This window comes from Sander vitreus, chromosome 8, assembly GCF_031162955.1.
Source record: "Sander vitreus isolate 19-12246 chromosome 8, sanVit1, whole genome shotgun sequence".
Taxonomy (NCBI): domain Eukaryota; kingdom Metazoa; phylum Chordata; class Actinopteri; order Perciformes; family Percidae; genus Sander; species Sander vitreus.
In genome coordinates this window covers 23,721,422-23,743,027 of record NC_135862.1, presented here as the reverse complement: position 1 = coordinate 23,743,027, position 21,606 = coordinate 23,721,422, and the positions used below count along the sequence as shown (strand labels likewise).

The 21,606-nt window shown below is 40.9% G+C and overlaps 1 protein-coding gene across 1 annotated transcript in view; it reads right to left on the bottom strand.

The window, feature by feature from the left end:
• mrpl23 (mitochondrial ribosomal protein L23) overlaps positions 1–21,606 on the bottom strand; it is a 55,656-nt gene that overhangs the window by 26,438 nt on the left and 7,612 nt on the right. The window contains exons 3-4 of the mRNA XM_078257547.1: positions 14,223–14,305; positions 6,392–6,465 (exon numbers count right to left, since the gene is read on the bottom strand). Coding sequence (XP_078113673.1) covers positions 6,392–6,465; positions 14,223–14,305 — 157 coding nt within the window. The remainder of the gene's footprint in view (positions 1–6,391; positions 6,466–14,222; positions 14,306–21,606) is intronic.

Here is a 21,606-nt window from a genome sequence, read left to right as displayed (position 1 = left end):
ACGAAATATAACATACACTTTAGTCAACAAATAAAAATGAGACGAAAATGTTACGGAGGGACAAATGGAGAAGAGATCCAATCAGAACCTCTTTTTTGTGGGAAAAGTTGGGAAGAAATCCAATCAGAGCGAATCTTTGAGGGTAGGTTGATTTATGCGGAAGCAGCAGAGCCATTTTAAAAAGCCGCGGCAAAGGCAGGCGCAACACCTAAACAAACGCAGCAGCAGTTACACAGGAGGACGAGTTTGCAGAACTTTGCACAGTTTCGAGGATGTTTTCACAACAGTAAGGTTGTTTACATTATACTTAGTTGTGTTTAGTTGCACAGTCTTAGTTACACAGCTTTGGCTGATTTCAGTTGACTTTTCTCGTTAGCAACACGCTAACGTTTTGCAGTACACCCGGTCCGAGGGCAAAGCCATGTCTCATGAACAACAGAAATGTCAGAGCTAGGTCTAGGACGAACCGTTAAATCTGTGTCTGTATTGCATATTCAAACGTTAATACCATTCCATAACAGACTGATGGATACTTCCAATGACCAAAAAATCTGGAGAAACATTTAGTCAACTAAATCTACTGTAGATTTAGTCGACTAAAATCTGCTAATATTTGGTCTACTAAAACTAGACTAAGACTAAAAGACTTAAGACTAGACTGAGACTAAAACTCTTATGATATTTAGTCGACTAAAACTAGACTAAGACTAAAACATTTCAGATGACTAAAATAAGACTAAAACTAAATGGTGTGTTATTCAGAAGACTAAATCAGAATTTGCGTCAAAATTAACACTGACACACACACACACACACACACACACACACACACACACACAAACAGTCACACAAAGTCACTTCACAGCAACAGGTCAACATGTCAGGGATCAGATCACATGACCAACTGCAGTTACAGGTTGCCATGACAACTCCTGTTTCAGAGAGTTCTTCAAAAAATGCAAATGGAAATTAAAAGTTGTATAAAACTCAGTTAATGAAAGATTAACCATACTCCTAAGGAATAATTTACCATTAGTATAGGAGAGGAAGGAGGAGGAGAAGAGTAGGAGAGGAAGAGGAGTTACACACACACACACACACACACACACACACACACACAAAAACACAGGAAGAGAGGAAGAGAGGAAGAGGAGAAGAAAGGAGAGGAAGAGAAAAGGAGAGGAGTAGAGAAAGAAGAGAGGAAGAGGGGAGGAAAAAGGAGAAGAGGTGTTTTTGTAAGCTAACATGATATGATGATGGACTAACTGACCAACTGACTGACTGATAGCTGACCTCACGCCTCAACACCAGCAGCTGTTCTCACAGAGACTAGGAACAGTAACTTCACAGCATTGGTCAACATGTTAGGGATCAGGTCACATGACCAACTGCAGTTAAAGGTTTCTATGACGACTCGTCTCAGAGAGGCCTTCTCACAGAAACGAAGCTCTGACGCACCTTTGATAGTCCTGCTCTTAGCTTAAAAACCCTAACTCCTATCTCTTAATGTTTAATACTGTGAGAGACATAACACCCTGCTGATCATCCTGTCCAAGAATGGTGTGTGTTGTGTAAGACATGTGAGGACAGCAGCTGTCTGAAAAGGGCCTGTTTCTCTTCTCCTCCTGGTATTTCTGATAGGATTTAGTACAGTAGGCAGTGCGGCAGTTGGTGGACATGGCTTCACTTGGAAGCTCACTGTGCCTGGTGTGAAAGTCACATTGCCTCCCTGAGCACATTGTAGAAAGGGCACAAGAGTGCCTACATTTTGATGTAAAAGTAATGTATGAAGAGTTAAAACTGTGGATGGTATTGCAAGGTAAAGAAAATGTAGCTTCTGCCTCTTTCCATTCTGTCAGTTGGGCCCTGCCGTCTGAGGCCGAACATTCCATCCCATACACACCAATGTAAAAATGGCAGAAAGACATTAGTTCTAAGCCTCAAAGAAGACTGATTATTTTAAAAAAGTACTAATGGGATTTGAAAGTTGAATACCAACGCTGAATGTATGAAAGATGGGGAACGTTTTAAAGTTTGAATGGAGTTTCTCGGTGAATGTATGAATGAGTAGCTAGCAGTTGAAAATGTATGAAAATGTGTCAACTTTGAACATTCTGTCCATCTGCTTTAATGGGGAAAAAATGTCCGCTAAACGTTGAATATCTCGGAAATTATAAATGTTAAGAATATTAAACATGTATAATGGCGGGGCGGGCACTGCCGGCAGTCAGACTCAAATTACCCATCTCATTGGTAGAGTGCTAACCCGGAAACAGGGAGCGGAATGAGCGTGACTAGAGTCTCTCAAAATCTGACGAAAATCTTTTAAACTGACCTTTGTCGATCTGAAATGAAGAAAGATTCAGCAACTGCATGGCCTATTTCTCGCTTAAAATGTTTACAGAAACACGTTTCAGTGAACTATTTTAGTACAATATGAGATCGTATTCTGAACAAGCCGCCATGACAGTCTGTCTTTGAATTTCTGGAGAAAACAGACCCACGTGACACGTTCGTCCAATCAGCTGGTGGTTTTCATTTTTGGGCGCCAATACAGATGAGCGCCGCCTGCTGGTATGGAGACGTATTACGTCTCGTCTCTTTGGTGTGTTCTGAGGCATTTTTTTTGACAAACTCGAGGAGACTGATCAGTCCAACTGCCTTTTCTGCCGACGGTTGGCCATCTAGTTGGTGTGTAAGCAGCTTAAGACAACATCAAGAGACAAACACTTAATTACAGACACAACAGGGTAAGACAATTCAAACACAGGGAAGGCCAATGTAAATAGGTGCGTTTTGAGGCTGGTTTTGAATACTGTAATTGAAGAGGCATTTCTGATGTCAGGTGGCAGTTGGTTCCACAGCTGAGAGACAGCAACAGAAAAGGACCTTGGCTGGAGGATCTGAGGGACCTGGGGGCTACATGGGGATGAATGATAGCAGTTATGTAGCTGAGGGCCAGGGCGTGAAGAGCTTTAAAAAACATCAGCAGTATTTTAAATTGTATCCTAGACTGGACTGGAAGTCAGTGCAAGGAGGCTAGGACAGGTGTAATGTGTTCACGCTTTTTTGTTTTTGTGAGCAGCCTAGCCGCTGCATTTTGGACCATCTGAAGTCGTGCCACCAGTGTCAGAGGGAGACCAAGAGTAGAGAGAGTTACAATAGTCTAGGCGGGAGGTTATTACGGCATGGATGACTTTTTCCAGATCATTGTATGACAGAACAGACTTGATACAAACTGGTCTACAAAAGATGATATTTGTTTGTCCAGGGATTTAACATAGGGGGCAAGGGGACCAAGATTGGCAGGGATGGAATTTTTGGATTTTGAAGGGCCAAAGACAATAACTTCAGTTTTGTTATTTAACTGAAGGAAGTTGTTAGCCATCCAGATTTTAATTTTTTTCAAAAAGAGTTGCCGAATTTAAGTGGGATGTACAGTTGGGAGTCATCTGCATAGAAATGGAATGAAATATTTAATTTTCTGATGATGTTACCTAGGGGGGGGCATGTAAAGGCAGAAAAGTACTGGACCCAGAATGGATCCCTGGGGGACACCATAAGACAGAGGGTTAGGGGATGAAGAGTACTGTCCTATGGATACGAAAAAGATATTTGGTGGAGGTAGGAGTGAAACCAGTTTAGAGCTATACCCTTAATGTCAACCCACTGTTCAAGACGCTCTAGTAGTGTACCATGGTCTACAGTGTCAAATGCAGCACTAAGATCCAACAGGACCAGAATGGCATTATCACCTGAGTCAAGGGTGAGCAACAGGTCATTTGTTACCTTTAACAGGGCTTTGAACCTAGATTGAAATGGCTCTAGGATCTCTGTTGAGTTGAGGTATAGAAGCAGCTTTAACACCACCTTCTCCAAAATGTATGAGATAAATGGCAGTTTTTATGGCCGGAAATTATTAGGAAATTTTGCATCCAGATTATGTTTCTTTAGCATAGGCTTGTATTTAACACACACACACACACACACACACACACACACATGCCTATATATTTATAATAGCCTATAGCCTACATACACAGTATGGCTATAGCCTTTGAAGCAGTGGTTCTCAACCTTTTTTGTGCCAGCGCCCCCCTATCCATTATCCAGGTCCCTAACGACCCCCCATCAAATAAAATGTAGGTTAGTTGCCCCGACTATTAATGATTAAGCCCTAATATTAGGCCTATAATTGTTGTTACTATTGTTATCACAAATAATCAAAAAAGTCATATCATTGAATGACAAACGACATATTTATTAGTTTCCCAGGTATCAAAAAAGCCATGTGAATATAGAAATTATATTTACAGGTGTTTCAAAAAAATGCACCCATTTGACATTCAATTTAAATTAGGTAACAGTAGCCAATCAGAACGACTAGGTATGTAACATTCAAACTTTAATTAGGTATTACAAACACTAACAGTAGCCAATCAGAAACAGTTAGCAATTTAACATTCAAATCTATTTTTCATTCAAATCTAAATCTATAACCGAATTGTTCCAACGGAAAACAAGCTGGCACTTATCAAGGGGTAAAAGCAGAAGGATTTACTTCCGAATGGAAATAAGTTTAAAACCTTTGAAAGTTGGTGAGAATCCTTTTTTGATGCTTAGAAGAGTATATGTTTGCTATCGCCTGTCTATAAATAGAAAAAAATGTTTGGAGAAACGCAACCCCACATCGCGCTGCGTTTTGTGGAGGTGTGAGAATCCCGTACAGTAAACAGTAACATCACTGCCTCTATCGCTTCCACAAGAAAGTTTTAAAACACCAAACACAAGCCCTGAACTGCCCGGGAGTTTGTGAAACAGCTAAATGTTTGCCAAACAACAAAGCACAGTCGATCTCGCTCGTCTCTTTTCTTTCTCTCTTTCTCCGTGAAATGAAGCTGCCTTCAGGTGCAGTAGGAAATGTTGTGTTCTATAAAAGATCTGACAAAAAACTGTTACTGTGAAATATAAAGTCTACTTGTGCTACATTGGGGGGTTAAAGAACACAACAGGAAGTTGCACCACCCTGCGGCGATTGCTTTTTTTGTTTTATCTGAACGCAGCTTCACGCTGAAGTACGGAGCTCATTTAAGATGATGCTCTGACGTCCCGTTTCCATGAAGGCGACACGGAGCTGCGCCAAACAAAGCTGACAGAAGCACAGAAGAGAAGAAGAGTTATGATACACCGTCTCATCCAGTTGCAGTGCCGTGAACTGGCAGGTTTTAATGTTGCAGACCACTGTTTTTTGCAAGTAGTTTAAAGTGTAAACATGTATTGATATTGGGAATCTTTGGTTTAAACTAGCTTTCAAACAAACGCCCCCCAATCCAAAATATTGCTTCCAGCGCCCCCCGTCATCTTCTGAATGCCCCCGTTGAGAAACACTGCTTTAAAGGCTATTTTAGTGTGAAACACTACAAATGTCTGTATGAAAAGAACTATACAAATATAAAGGCTAGGCCTATATTATATACAAACAAACACAAACGCACTCTATTATTAATGTGTGGATCGGCTCTTTATCCGAATCCGCCTGTAAGCTTATCGTCTTCCACCTGACTTAATTATTTTCCGCATGGACGTTTAACTGGCCCTCGGCAGTCCCTGCAGGCTCCGTTGCTTTTTAAATTATGTAGGCTATTGTATTGATTTAGCCTGATGAATGTTTTCTATAACGATTTAGCTTGCTTTAATGATTCGAGATGCTGCTTGTAAATGTTTCCATGCGCGCAGAAATGTCACTGCAACTGATAGCCCTATCTTCGGATATTTAAGCAGCAAAACTGGACAGAGGAAACAGAACTAGACCTTTAGATTCTGAAATAATCCTAATAAAGTTGCTGCTGTTTCTCGAGCGTCTCTCAGACACACTAACAAATGAAGCTGTCTGTCCGACAGCAGCTCTGGCATGTTTACATTTTAGAGAACATTAATATTTTCCTCGTTGATTGTGTATTATTTCACCCAACCGCTATTAATCAGAACGTTGTTTTTGTATGATCTGACTGGCCCGATCCGTAACGTTAGATTAACCCACAGAGACACAGATATTATCGCTCTCTCTCTCTCTCCTCTTTTCTCTCTCTCTCTCTCTATCTTTTTCTCTCCTCCGTTCGCTCTGTCACGCCTCTTTGTTTACATGCCACAAGTGAAAAGTATTCGCAAGGATACATCAGTGTATCCTCGATTATAACTCCTCCGAGGAGCCTCATCCCATGTGCATTTTAGGAATCAGGACGTCCTTCAACATGGCACGCTGAGAATGATTTCCGGGTCACAAGCTGGAGGATTGAGGAGTCGAGGAGGTACAAATTTGGGACTTGGGAAAAGCCCTCAGTTTAGGGTAATGAGTGTATATGTTCAAGTATGTGTGTGTTTGTCTCCTCACCAGCTGAACGTAGGCTACTTTATAGTCAGGCTGCTTAACCTTCTGGTTCAGATGATTCCTCTTCTTGTTGGAGCCTGAGAAACAGAACAGCAGGAATGCATTTGTTGGTAAACAGGAATGACTAAACATGAGCAAATTCTGGTTGTGAGACAGCAGACAGTGGGACATAGTGATGATGGTGACATTTCTGAATATGGTCGGAGTAGGGTTGGGCAATATGACAATATACCGTGAAGACGAAGGAAATTTGTCAACTGGTAGAGACTGCTATACTGCTTCTACTGAGGTAGCTTGACATGTAAAAACTCTAGTTGTATTGGGTCTTGGTGGGCAATGGGTTAGGGTTAGGGTTAGTGTGTACATTTATTTTACACTTCACTCGGCTTCGTGTTGTTCCTAACAGGCTACTATTTTGACCCTTTGCCGCACCTTTACTTATCATCAAGCTGCCATACTTCCTCGTAACACATCGCTGCTGCAGGCATGATGGAGAAAGACAGCAGCAACACAATTCTCCGGACGGCTCAGTAGACAAGTCGAAAGCCATATGCACATTGTGTAAAGCCGAATTAAAATATCACCGAAGCAGGTCAAGCTTAAGCTACCACCTACGAGCTAAGCATAGTACAGTTAACATGACTCAGGTTGATGCTAGCAGGCTCAGGCAAAGCACCACCCTGGAGAGTGCTAGTTGCCGACCTGTGGATGAAACCAAATCCCCCAAAAATTACTACAGCACTTGCGAAATGGGTGGCAACTAACTGCAGACCTGTCAGCATCGTAGAAGACTCGGGTCTTAAAGACGTACTAGGGTTGGCGTGTTCTGACCCGTCTTATACATTGCCGTCGAGGGGGACAGCAGCCCCACCCACACACAGCCTGTATGACACAAGCAGCCACACTAGAACTGCTGCAAAGTGCAAACGCTGTCTCATTAACCATTGATCACTGGACGTCAGTGAGTAATCTAAATTATTTAGGAGTCACTGCACACTATATTGACTCCAGATTCAAATGTGTGACTAGATTCACACATTTTTCTTTTGTTTACAGTAAATAAATAATAAACAAATACAAATCTTAAAGTCAAGTTCATAAAGTAACTTTCTTTGCATTCATTTGATTCCCAATCAAGATACACTGGTAAGAATTGCTTTCCATTGTTAATATGTACTTAAAAACAGTTCTGAAATGCAAAATAATAGAATTTTAATCATGTGATAAAACATGTGATTAATCATGATTAAGAAAAAAATTTATCGTTTGACAGCCCTAGTGTTTTTGCATCAATGTAATGAAGTACATCGATTTGAAAGGTATTGAATTCACTGAATGAGAATGAGATTTTTTTTAATGACTAGTATAGTGCCCGTTCAAAATGTGCCTGTTTGGAACGGTCTGTTGTCTGTGGTATTGCTGCTTCTAGCATTCTCCAGAACCAAATTGTACCCCAAATTACTTACAGAGGAAACCCAAACCACTTAATATGCAACTCCACTGTATAACCTACTACTGACTTTCAGTGTACTTTTACATGAGAGGAAGACATTGTACTACTACATTTACCTGACAGAGAATGTTGCCGATTCAGAACTGAACTGAACTGAGCGTGTCAACAGCCTGCTGCGTTTTTTTTTTTTTTTTTTTGGACGGCATTTTTTTTCCAGTTTTCCAGCATTTGATGGTTCCAGTAACTTTGTAGCGTTTCCTTGTCAGAAAATGTATGTAAACTGAACAGTTTTGGACTGTTTGGACAAGACATTTGATGGTATCACTTAGGGCTCTAGGTAATAGTGATGGACATGTTTTATTTTTTTCTGATATAACATGGTATTAAGACCAAATGAATAATCGATTAATCAAGAATACAACATCAATTGTTTCATCTCTGCCTTAGAACTCTTATCTCAATGAGACCCTGGTGGTCAAGTCAACAGGCCCTCTGAGTAACTGCCATTGCCATGGGAACGGTTTATGACATGAAAAACAAGGGAAACATTCCGCTGTAATGAGTAATTTGTGTGTGTGTGTGTGTGTGTGTGTGTGTGTGTGTGTGTGTGTGTGTGTGTGTGTGTGTGTGTATTTTTCATATGTGTAACTAGTAATCACTAGCCAGGCAGCCCACTGCTCAGGGAAATCCCTGAGCAGGGTTGTAAAACACCCCCCTTCACGCACCCCTGGCTAACTGGAGGCCCCTGTGTGGGTGGGAGACAGAGGTAACGAAGAGTGTGTGCCTCTGTGTGTGTTGCACCCCTTGAAAAAGGTAAAACGTGTTTCTCTGAATTCACATAGCCCTTTCCTAACACATACAGACATACAGACAGAGCTTTCATGCAACACTCGCAAACGCAAGCACAATTTCTCCCTCTTTGAGATTGCGGTTTGGCAGCCAGCTATCACGTTACAAATCCCAGGCCGGAGGGGTAACCATGGCAACTCCTTCCAAAATACCCCTGCCGCCCATGGAGGAAAGAAAGGGTCGTTTGCGCCCCTCACTCTCCTCTCCCTTTTGCCTTCTTTACACTGCCAATGGAGTGGAACTCCTGACGTAGACATGGATACCTTCTCTGACGCACCTCGGAATCACAGGGGGCCCTGAGCCTCCCTTTCTTCTCTGTCCCCCCAAAGTTCACTGCTTTCCTTCCATCCACCCTCCCGAGGGGCTTTCCCTTTCCCCTTGCTTTTAATGACACAACCCTAATAAACAGCGTTAATGGGTTCTCCAAACTGTAGGCTAGGCTAAGCTAGACGCCTCTCTCCTCCCTCCCTTTTCTTCCCAGTCTCTCCTTCAGGCATAGCACAGAGGGAGCTAGTGCCTCCTCTTCTTAGCATCTCCATCAGCATCTCTCCAACTTCAAGCCACCCATATGTCCTCTATTCTGTTCTTCCATGAACTTGCAAATTCCTAAACTTGTAGGGAGCCTCCAAATCAGTCCATGCAAACTTAAGCAGTTTTCTCCACCAATAAAAAGTCAGGAGGATTATTAAGTAAATGTTTTATAACTCTTGGCTCTATGATCATCCTTGATAAGGGGGCAAGAGGGGGACTTTGGGGTTGGGATGTATGTGAAGGGGATGGTGCACTTGGGGCCCTGAAGCTGCAAGTCTGTAAGTGTGTGGAGGGAACGTGGGGTGTCCTGGGACAGCTGGAGGCTGGAATGCTGCAGCAGCAGATTGTCAGATAAGCAGCTGTGTGTGTTAGGGGGAAGGAGAGCCAGGCACGCTAACCACTACCGCAACTAGCCGCGGGAAAACACTCCCGCTGCTGCATGTCAATGGGAAGACCGTCGACATTGCGAGCTGAAATTGCTAATCACGCTAACCACCACTTAGAGTCTCCAAAACAAAATCAATTTTACTTAATGCTTCCTAAAACAGAAATCAGCCTTCTGTGAATTCCATGGACCATAACTAAAAATGAATTTACAAAATCGTCAACTGATTAAAAGGGCTATTAGGGAATTCCAGGATGGCACAGAGAGGATCAGTTGCATCTTTTTTGCTCCGCTTCAAACTTGAATTTAATCCTGTAAAAGTTCACATTTAATCTTTAAGTGCCCGTAAGGGCAAGTTTATTTTATTGGCTTCCTTTACTTACAATGCCGACTAAGACAAGTCACTCCAAAAACTTTATAACTGGCAAGCTGCATACTAAATGTGATTCGCTTTTGAACTCAGACACTAAGGTGCTGTCTAAGGCTACATTCAGACTGCAGGCAAAAGTGACCCAAATCCGATTTTTTTTACTCATATCTGATTTTTTCATGACAGTGCAAACAGCCCAAGTCACATGGCATCCGATCTTTTCTAGTTCTGATTTGGGCCACTTTCATATATGGCCCAAAACCGTTACAGGTTGGATATTTAAAAAATGCGACGTGAGTCTGGACAGTCAAAATCGGAATTCATACAACTCTGACTCCACTCTAGAGCGACCATCGTCACAATTCTGCGCTGAGAACAGCAAGCTCCCAGGAACAGCGCCAGGCTTTGATGCAAACATGGGCATAGTAGCCAACAGTGGAATTGTGTTGCAGGCTGAGCTGCCCTGCACTGCAGGCTCATATGACAGTTCTCTCGAGTTCCTGTAGCTGTAATAATAGATATAACAGCTGTAATTCATCATTTGTATTATCTTAGAATACATCCGAGGGCTGTGTGCTGTAAAGCCTGTAACGTGGATGTAACGTTATTAACGTCTCTGTTCCCAAAAGGCAGCGGGCTATTGAATAGTAGCTAGCGGTAGCTAGTAGCACTACATAACAATTACATCTCCTTGGTTCTCTTAATACATCCATGGGTTTATTTTGATAAGCATTTAAACAGGTTGTTGATCGTGACGTTGTATTACTCATTTGCGGATGCGGGTCACTTTCAGGCCGTGCCCAGTACTTGAGTCTGATGCAGGCCACATTTTTAAATAAATAATGTTAACAGTCAGTCAAATCGATCACATCGGTCAAATGATCTGGGGTGCCTGGATAGCTCAGTTGGTAGAGCAGGCACCCATATATAGAGGTTTACTCCTCAACGCAGCGGGCCCGGGTTCGACTCCGACCTGCGGCCCTTTGCTGCATGTTATTCCCCCTCTCTCTCCTCTTTCAAGTCTTCAGCTGTCCTGTCAAAATAAAGGCCAAAAATGGCCAAAGAATTATCTTGGAAATGAGCATTAAGGCCTGCAGTCTGAACGTAGCCTAAAACCCTGGCTGGGAGGTTGGAGAATCATCTCCCGGTCTTGGTACGTGGGGATCAAAATGGCTTTATTCAGCGGCGTGAGGGATTCCATAATGTCAGGAGAGTGCTTAATGTTTACATTCTAGAAAGGGGTACACTGCCATCCCGTCTTTGAATGCGGAGAAGGCCTTTGACAGAGTGGCCTTACCGCTTTGAGTTGCTAACTCGTTTTGGTTGTGGTGTAAACTTTACTAAATGAATTAAGATATTATATACGAATCCTACTGCAGGGATCCTTACTAATAATATGCTATCTAAACATTTTGACATCTAAACATTTTGACATCCACAGAGGCTCTCGGCAGGGCTGGCCTCTTTCTCCTCTCCTATATATCCCTGCTACCGGGGCTCAATGTGCCTAATATCCAGTGATCCTACTGGGCAGCTCAGCTTCGCACCCAATGTACTATTTTACTTTTGACACTATCCCTGCGTGGACGGAGATTAAGATGGCCTCAGTAATTTCCAAGTTACCACTCAAAACTGTTTAGTTGATATCAAGAAACTAAGAAAACAAACAAAGAATTCTTTTCTTTTAAATACAATAAATGTTTGGCATGAGGTGCGGAAATTGAAACACATACTCTGTCAGCCTTTTGTCCTATAAGGGGAAAACAGAGGTTTGCTCCTGGGAGAGCTGGTCTTGGGTTTCCAACTTTGGGCCAGCAAAGTTTTGAGGAAAATTCCAGACTTGTATAAAGACAAAAATAATATGTAATTTGAAGAACTCATTGTTCACAACATCTCAACATAATATTCCTAGAAAACCTTTTTTGGAATACCTACAAATGAGGAGTTTTATAATGGCTGCCCAGAATCAAAAAATATCAGAACCCTCTTTGTCCACTTTAGAAAATATTTTATTAAACAATTGCAACAGTGAGGGTAGAATCTCAGCTTTATACACTATGCTAACATCTAGCTCAACTGAATCTTCCGTGCACAAGTTAAACTTATTGAAGGAAGACATTCAAGAGGACATAATAATGGAGGATTGGAGTAGCATTTGTATTAGGCTCAGAAACTTTACTAAAATATAATTGGCTAATGCGAACATATGTTACCCCAGCGAAGTTACATAAGTTTAATATGGTACTATGCTACAAGTGCAATCACTCCAAAGGGACTTCCAAAGACTTCTGGAAAGAGGTAGTGCAAATTATATTTCAAATAGTGTCTGTAAATTTGCCTCTCCATCCCAAAGTATTTATCCTGGGGTTGTACCCAACTGGTCCTAATTTTTTTATTTTTTTTTTTTTATTTTTTTTTTAAAAGGAGGTACAAATACTTATAGAAGCGTGTTTATAGCAAAACGGTTCATTTCTCTTGCTTGGAAAAGTGTGAATAGGCCTAGTATAGGTCGTAGCTTAGAGAAATGTCTTCTTGCCTAACAATGGAAAGAATAACATATATGGTTAAGGACAGACAAGATACTTTCAAACAGGTTTGGGGACCGTTCTTGGACTTTTGGAACACAATGATGTGGACGATATACTGGCAAATGAGGGGAATTCTGAGTAATTTAGTATTTCTCATGTGGGAAAGAGATGTTTATTGGCTTGTGACACTCTTTGATTTGTTACATATTCCAAATATATCATATAAAAAAGGGACCAGACCACAGTGAATTTTTTCTGTTGCTGTGATTGCTGTCAGCGGTTAGTTTTTTGGTACTATTGATTATTAGGCTCTGTCTACATTTATGCATGTCTTGGTTAAAATAAAACTCAATAAATATTTTGTAAAAAAAAAAGGGTAGTTTAGCCTAGCATGAATCCTGAAGGTAATCGGTTCCAACTAGCCTACTGCTCCCAATAAGTGACAAAATAACGCCAACATGTTCCTATTTACATGTTGTGATTTGTATAGTCACCGGGTGTACAAATAACGTCACATGAGAACTATATTCTCAGAAAGGCGAAGCACTGCTACTTCTGCTACTTGGGCGGAGTGATATGCTTGCAGCACCGGAGAATCCCCAAGCAGAGTAGCAATGCTTCGCCTTTCTGAGAACATAGTTCCCAGTTTGTATACGGTTAGAAGATGGCTGTGTCTCATATGACCTTGTTATTTGTACACGCTGTGACTATACAAATCACAACATGTAAATAGGAACATGTTGCCGTTATTTTGTCACTTATTGGGAGCAGTAGGCTAGTTGGAACCGGTTACCTTCAGGATCAGTGCTAGGCTAAGCTACCGGTGGAGCCGTCGGACAGATTTACGACAAGAAGGGTATGTATGGACTTGTCTAACTCTGGGGGATACGGTGAATAAGCTAAAGTCCCAATAAGTCGGCGTGTTCCTTTAAGGATTATAGTGGTAATAACCTTAATATGATTTTCAAGTTATTTTCATCCGGACAAAAATGTTAACAAAACCTCACATTTATTCCAGTAGGTTTACAACCAATAACTCAACAAATAAATAGTTTTGGAACAGTCAAATTATTACTGATTGATGATAATGATTATGCTGCAGGAGTAGTTTGAAAAGTATTAACTGATGCTTTGATGCTTTCTTCTGCTGTGAAAAGTTTCCTCCGCTGGAATCCACTATAACATAAATTCAAGTTGACCACAGCTATTTAAAACTCTTTACAGTCATCTTTCATGTCTACAGATAGTGAATGTTTCACACTTTAAAGACACATTTCAATTAGAACCGGGGCTATACAGATCGCTGAAACACTTATTTTACAGTACATTTATAATATTGGGCTGTAGTGAGTTGTCTTGTATATCACTGTTTAAAATTGTTTTATATGAAATTCCAACACAATATGACTTACATGTAAATGTATTGGATAATAATTATTTAATGCAAGAAGTTAAAGTTCTTTTTTAATCAAGTTATCAAATTAACTATTTATATACTTTACAGTATTTGCAGAGACGGAGTTAAATAGAAGTTAAGAGCTTAGCATGCTGAGACTGTGTGTGTGTGTGTGTGTGTGTGTGTGTGTGTGTGTGTGTGTGTGTGTGTGTGTGTGTGTGTGTGCGTGCACCATTTGCTTGATTTACTCACAACAGCTGCAGTACAACTTTAGGATTTTAATTTGGATGAAATGCTTGTGCAAAGCAGTGAAGACACTCACCAAACTGTATCCTGGTACGGACTGCTCCTACAGGGACGTTATAGATCTTCTCCAGGTAGTTCTTTACGTCACACTTGGTCATTCTGTCCAGAACGGACAGAGACGAGACATACACACAAATAGGGGGGGGGGGGAGATGGAGAGAGAAGAGAACAAAGGTCAAACAAGACGTCCAGCATCAGTGTTCGCATGGGCTAAGGATTTGATTTGTTTGAGTGTGTTTGTGAGATGGTAAGGGAGTGAGGGAAGATGTCTGAGGTTGCAGTCCAACATTTGCATGGTAACATGATGGATCACTGTCCATCAAATAAAACCACATTCACTTAATGGACACAGACATAGAAATTATACAGCCAATTTCCACACTACATTACCATAAACTCTGCTGTTATATTACCTACTGTAACTGCCAGGTCAGTCTACCCTTTAAACCAATATTCAGCTTGTATTCTCTTGGACCATAAAGTGGAGAGAAGAGAAATGTGAGTGTCAGTGTTCATCCAATTAGCTGTCTGCATGTATTGATCGTGCACAGTGAAACCCTACACAGGAAGTGGGCCTGGCACCAACTGATCCGGTGGGCCAGCCCAGCTAAAGCTAGCCCACTAGGCAACATTTGGAACGGATTGCTCCGACCAGAGGAAGAAAGGCTTTTAACTGCTAATCAATCTGGCCAATTGGATTAGCATGGTAGAGAGCACTTCCCAAATGCGTCTGACAAAGTGCTTAATAGCAACGCTGTGGTTTAACATGAGTGCCTCGGATATGGCATTTTCTATCACCTTATATTTATGTAACATGATAATGTAATATCCACTATTTTTCACAGCAATCAGCACAATACCATGAGCTGCTGTAACAATATTTGGTGAGGCAAACTTTTGCATGAGAAAATCCCATCCGTGAACACAAAGACTCTTTGTACTTAAGAATGATGTAACATATGTTTCCATGCTGTACAAACAATTGCCTTTTCCACTATAATACACTACATTTTGGCAACAACACTGATGTAGACCTAGAACATTTCTATTTGTCCTGCTAAGTTGTATTTATCAAGAGAGGTAAGCTTACATTTATTTACGATACTATTTCCACATTTGATTCCACCATTACAGAAGCAGGATGGTTTGATGTGGTGACTGTTGAGTATGGTAGGGTTTTTATACCAAACATCAACTTCAGACAGCTGCCTTTGAGAGACGAGAGAACTAAGCACTCACTGAGCTCTCCCTCTCAGACCCAGTACTGGTCCGGGACCACTGGCGGTGTTAGGGTGAAGGAGTTTCTCCATCACTGTGTGAAGAAAGGCGTAAACAAATTTGTCAAGGACCCTTTAAGCCTATTTGTCTCCCTTTACCCGGTCGAGAGGAGAGAAATGTGTTTCTGATGTGGCATGCAGATGCGCCTTTCTGCTCCATTTGCACACACCTCCCCCTATAACCCTCATCTCAGTGTGTGTGTGTGTGTGTGTGTGTGTGTGTGTGTGTGTGTGTGTGTGTGTGTGTGTGTGTGTGTGTGTGTGTGTGTGTGTGTGCGCGCTGGAGGGCAGTGAAGCAGAGCGGACTGACCGGGAGTACTTGAGATCAAGAGAGGAAGAAAGAGAGAGTGATAGCGATAAGAGACATGTTTTCCTAGAAAGCAGAGGCAGGGAACTGGAAGAGAGGGAAGTGCCATGGGGACTGCGAGGTCTCCTATGGATCATTAGCCGAGGGAACACTGATCCTGATTAATGGGGAGAATCTAAATCCTACTGCTTTAAGCACTCAAATTATCCAGTCACCACAAACAGACATAGCATATATGAAACATGCACAAGCATGGTCATGTCCGTTACTGTGCACAAGATGCATGTACAAATATGTTAAATGAAGGGGGATTAGCTGTGACACAAAGATAAAACAATTGGAAAAAGAAAACCGAGAACGCACATCAAACTAATGAATGATCATTTATCAATATCAGCAATCAATGTCAGTAATAATCCAAATGAAAAATGTGTATAGATACACAAAAGAATGTGTACATAGATACCTATTAATTTATATATTAAGACACACACACACACACACACACACACACACACACACACACCAACACTGAACACTAGATTTACATGGGTTATGTGAGATAGCGGTTTTAGTCAATACATGACTCCCATTTCAGTTAAAACTGGAATCCAGTCTGAGATAAAGCCTTGGGCTGAAAGCTGAGGAGACGATATCAAGTTAAGTGTGTACATAAACTAGGCTAAACTTAGACAAAGGGTGTGGCGTCTCCAACAGCGATGCAGGCAGCATCTGATCATCATCCCAGTATAAACACCCATCTGACTCCACAAGCTAACCTTTCACACCTCTGCCTCACAGAAAGAATGAAAAACTGCCTCCAGCAACTGCCAGGGCTAAAGGCATCGTTCCTCAGCAACTGGTATATATTTATACGCAAACACACATGCTTGAAGATTCCTCGCCCAAGATGATGAAAGAACTCCAAACACACAACCCAGAAGGGCATCAGATGACGCAGACGATGGATTAGGTTCAATTATGGTCCGTTGTTGCAGAGCAGGTTTAAAGCAGGCACACTGGCATCATTGTCAGAAAACAATTCAAAAGGTTATATTGTTCTGCATTGTTCACGGACAGGCTCAAAGGGGAGATATAAGACCTATATCTGATATCAAGTAGTGCTAAAAGAAACAGGTCTCTGAAGGGATGGAAGCACGGATGAAGAAACAGGGTCAACTTGATGCCTTTGTTTTGCCCCGCTGCGACATCATTGTTTGTGTGTGAGAATATAACAGATTCATCAATCTGCAGATTAACCCCCACACCTCTATCAGTTGCTCTAAAATGTAATTCTTCCTCTGGAATGAATCTCAATGCTCCTGTATATTTCCTATTCTCAAATATGGGCAAACACACTGAGCCAAGGAGATTGTAAGTATAACTTCCAGTAGTCTGAGGCGGTCCATTTACACCTGTGCCCTGAAAACATATATGAGAAATAGATGAAAGGGCACAGTTGGAAAAGTGCAAGACTGGACAGAGGCAGCTTTGACAGTCTTTGACAATAAGGATAGTGAATGTATTCTGAAAGCTCAGAGATTACTGCATGCTACTTGTCCATTGATACGCTGGTGCTAAAAGAACATCTGCCAGGTGAATGGGGGGTGCTTCTCTTGTACATAAAGGATGTCCTATACAGCCACCCACTTACAATGACCTTTAACACAAATAATACACAATACTGACTAAAACACTAGCAGATCTGGATTGTTTTGGTTGAATAATATTTGTAGAGGCTGAGAACTCTCTTCAAAACCAATGTTAAAGAAAAAAAGAAATTGCGAACGTCTAAAACGTACCATAAAACCTGGTTGGATACCAGACAAGTACCTTTGTTGCATTGTCATTCCCCTCTTCTTGAAGTCCTTCAGCAACCAGGACTTTGGTACTGGAAATTGCTGAACAAAAAACGCTGGAATCATTACTTCTTACATACTTTTCATTTTTTGTTTCAATTAATTTATCTCCCAACCAATATCTTTTTAGGAAAGAATACAGAGTTATACTGCAGTGAGGAATATAATTACAGATTAATACTTGTACTGACTATCAGCATGCTTATAAAGTATGTCACTCAACTGTACATGTACAGCTTTGACTCAAAAGAATGATTCAGGGAGAGTATAAATTAGAAATTAGTAGGGCTGGATCTGATATATATAATATTTGAATATTCGTTCGATGGGTAAGTATTCAATTTTGGGATTCGAATTTTCGTTGAATATGACGTGCATTTAGGCTGAAACTCACTGTGGTGTTTTCTCGGAATAAGATGCTTGCTAAATGTCCGCTAGCCGCTGGCTAATTAATGCAGCACTATATGTGTAGTTACAAGCGAGCAGTCTGATGTGTGTAGAGGTCTGTATGGTCATACTGTAGCAGCTTGGTGTTGTCTTATCTTTGATAAAGGTAAACATAGTAACAAGTTAGTTACGGCCCTGCATAATGCCAATACAGTGAGGCACTGGCTCCCGCAACCTTACTGTAAAAAACGTTTTGAACACTACAAAAGGTAAAAAACGAAAAACAAGCACTGAACTTCCCAGGAGTGTGTGTAACAACAGGTGACTATGTCGTGCAATAACAAAGCAGTCGCTTCATCTCTCGCTTTGCTTCAAGTGCGGTCAGAAATGTTGGTTTCCCCTGCCGCTGCTGCCGCCGCTACCATCAAAGCTTCAATCACTCGCTGTTGAAAAGCTTCATAGCTCAAATAATGGTATTTGGTACAGCCCTAGAAATTTTTAATGCAAAAGTCAAGACATCAACTAAATATCTATGTACGCTGACAACTCAGCAATATATATGGCCGCATCCAACAGATTCATTTTGTAGTGCTTTACAAAGAGAATTGCAGTTCGTGTTGAAATGGATTGTAAATAACTAAATAATTCTAAATGTTTCAGTAAGTAAGGGTTAATGCCCGACGAGGTGTCCATTGTCAGGTATTAATGGACGACGGCGAGGTGTGAACCGTCCGACTCCGCCGAAGTTCATTAATACCTGACAATGTACACCTCGAAAGGCATTAACCCGCTTATACCATGGTCACTTGCCAAATAACATGTTTTTAAAACATTAGTTTATATTTTTATTCGTTTTACAAATTAACTTGGTTTCCCTGGTTACGGCTGAGGGTTTGACCACCATAAGGTTCTTCGAACGTTGTTCACTCCTTCAGGGAATAGAAAGGACCTTAGATACGACTTGTCACCCTTAGCAACAGGAGATATTTATAGTCCGCTCAGCTCGTAGAACCCTTCAGCTCAGCTACGAGCCAGAAAGCTAACACTATGCTAGCAAGGTGTAAAGTCCACACTAACCATAATTTTGTCGCAAAAAATGACATTTTTTCAATCAGTGAAAAGCACTATTCTTGATGCAGTGTTTTATTAATATTATTATACGATTATTATTATTACCATTGTATTTCTCTTGCCAATTGTCTTTGAACACTTAACGTTAGCTCCGCAATAGAGAAGAAGCTACCGGCTAAAAATAGCTAACGTTGGTAACGTTAATCACCAACCAAAGTCACAGGAAGGTAGAGGCGTTATGATTAGCTAGCGTCACTTTTTGGCTAATATTCTATCAAAACATCTGTTTAAATATGAATATAAATGATCTTGTAGTGTTTTTAGTTAATGTAATGGTGAAAAACTAAAGTGTAACTTCTAACCCTTCTAACGGTATATCGTTTTAACTATGTACTTTAGCTTTTACTTTACAAGAGCCGGCTAAAGGAAGCTAACACCGGTGAATTAGCCGTGCGCTGCCCTTGGCCATAACTGGACCCTACTATCTCCTCGCAGTAAACACTAGGCGCTGCTGGTTTTTCTGGGGTATTAAGTCCCATCAATGCTGTCAAAACTACCGGGATTGTTCACAATAAAATGACATGCTTCAACCACTCTGAATTATGCAATAAAAGCTCCTTAATTTCCAGTACAGTAAAAATATAAACTTTTTAGAGGGAAAGATCGTCGCCCTAGCATCTCCCGAGCAACACCCGAGCGTCGCCCAAGCGTTCTTACTACTTTCCCTCATCAAAGTCACTTTCATATACTAATAAGACATGTAAATGTCCATGTACATATATGAAAATTCATACGTAGATTGTTAGATGGGTATAGATCAATTCTGCTAACATTTTTGGTGATGATCAGAAACGTAAAGGACTACGAAAAGACTGGAAAGTGCGTCAGGTAGGAAGTGTCCGAATATGGCCAATAGCTGTGAGTGGTGTCCGAACGTGGACACAGTGACCCTAGGTGATAACTATACAACCTTAACCTACAGCTAACATTAGTGCTAAATAACAACATTGAGTGGTGAAACGTCAACTACAACATGGGGTAGCCCATAACGTTATGGGCAGATTAAATTGTGACGTTATAATAACAAACATAATGATAGCCTAAACTGTTATGATTAACATTAGTAGCTGTTAATTAAGGTTATCTAACCCAAGTCTGCTGCCAGCAGGTCGGTCATCCTCTGTAGCGCCACTCTTGGCAAACAAAAGCGTGAGCGTTAATCAATACATAGATATCCAAGGGGTGGAATCTGTCCCGGAGAACGCGTTACCGATGTCTGTCTACCAACATCATCCTCCAAATTATTCCACCTTTCAAAACAATGTGCCATGCCAACCGATCTTACGGAGGACTTTACACCTACTAAGTGCTTGGTGTAAAATGTAAGTTGTAACTTATGCCTAAGTTAGAACTATTTCAACCCTGTTGCAACCCTCAAAATGTTAGTAGCGTGTAAACTCCGACCTAAGTTACAACTTACGTTCAAACTAGTCTTCGTTTGAACTTACGCTTAGTTGGTGCAACCCAGTGCAGGGCTGTAAACCCTGTCTCTTTTAAAAACCCACTTTTTTTAAATTGCTTTTTGGTGATTTCATTTTATGTTTTATGACATTTTTGTTGGTTTTACTCCGTTTTCTTATGCGTTTAGTTTTTGGATTTTGGTTAATCTTATTCTCTTTGTGTTAATGTGTGCAGTTTTTATTATAAAGCACTGTTACTGTGTTTTGAAAGGTGCTTCAGTTTATAAATAACAAAAACAAATTATCAACAAAAACAGCAAAGCCTGGTTCAATGTTTCACTCAAACAACTCATGAGGCATCAGATATCTTGTGTTTGACAATGTAATAAAATGTACGTATGTATGTATGTATGTATGTACAAACACTTTGGCGCTACTGCTCTACTCAGTGTATTGCTGCCATCTGCCGCTTTGATCCAAAATGACCCATAACTTAGCTATGTGACTTAGCTATTTATCAGGTTAACAACAAACAGTTTGTTTAGCGGTGGGAGCGTGACTAACTGAATTAATGTTATGTGAAAAATTTAAATCTGGTAGTTCAGTTTCATCTTTGGGTAGGATTAGTGGTCATCATGGTGAGTCATGTTTCAAAAATGGTGTGTGTACTCCACTGTGTAAACTGAATGTCTTGACACACTCCTTGTAAATGAGTAATCGCTATAACAACATTTGATCCAAAGAATGGGGGCGTTGCTGTTGTCATCTTGTTTTAGGATGAATATTACTTTGTATAGGGTGATTCAGTGACCATCGTGCTTCTTGTGGCTACCATGAATCCTCCTTGGAAAGGTTGCTTGTTTTAGTAACTTTTGGAAACACTGGAAAGCATTTAAAGTGGTTCCTTGTTTGATAGAAACTGGGCTGTATCTACATTTTGGCTTTTTATAGGGCCTTTTTGGTTGGCAGATCAACTTTAAGTATTACAAGGGAATGGAAAAGAAGAGGATGCAGCCACACATAGAGGTGATGGAGAGTT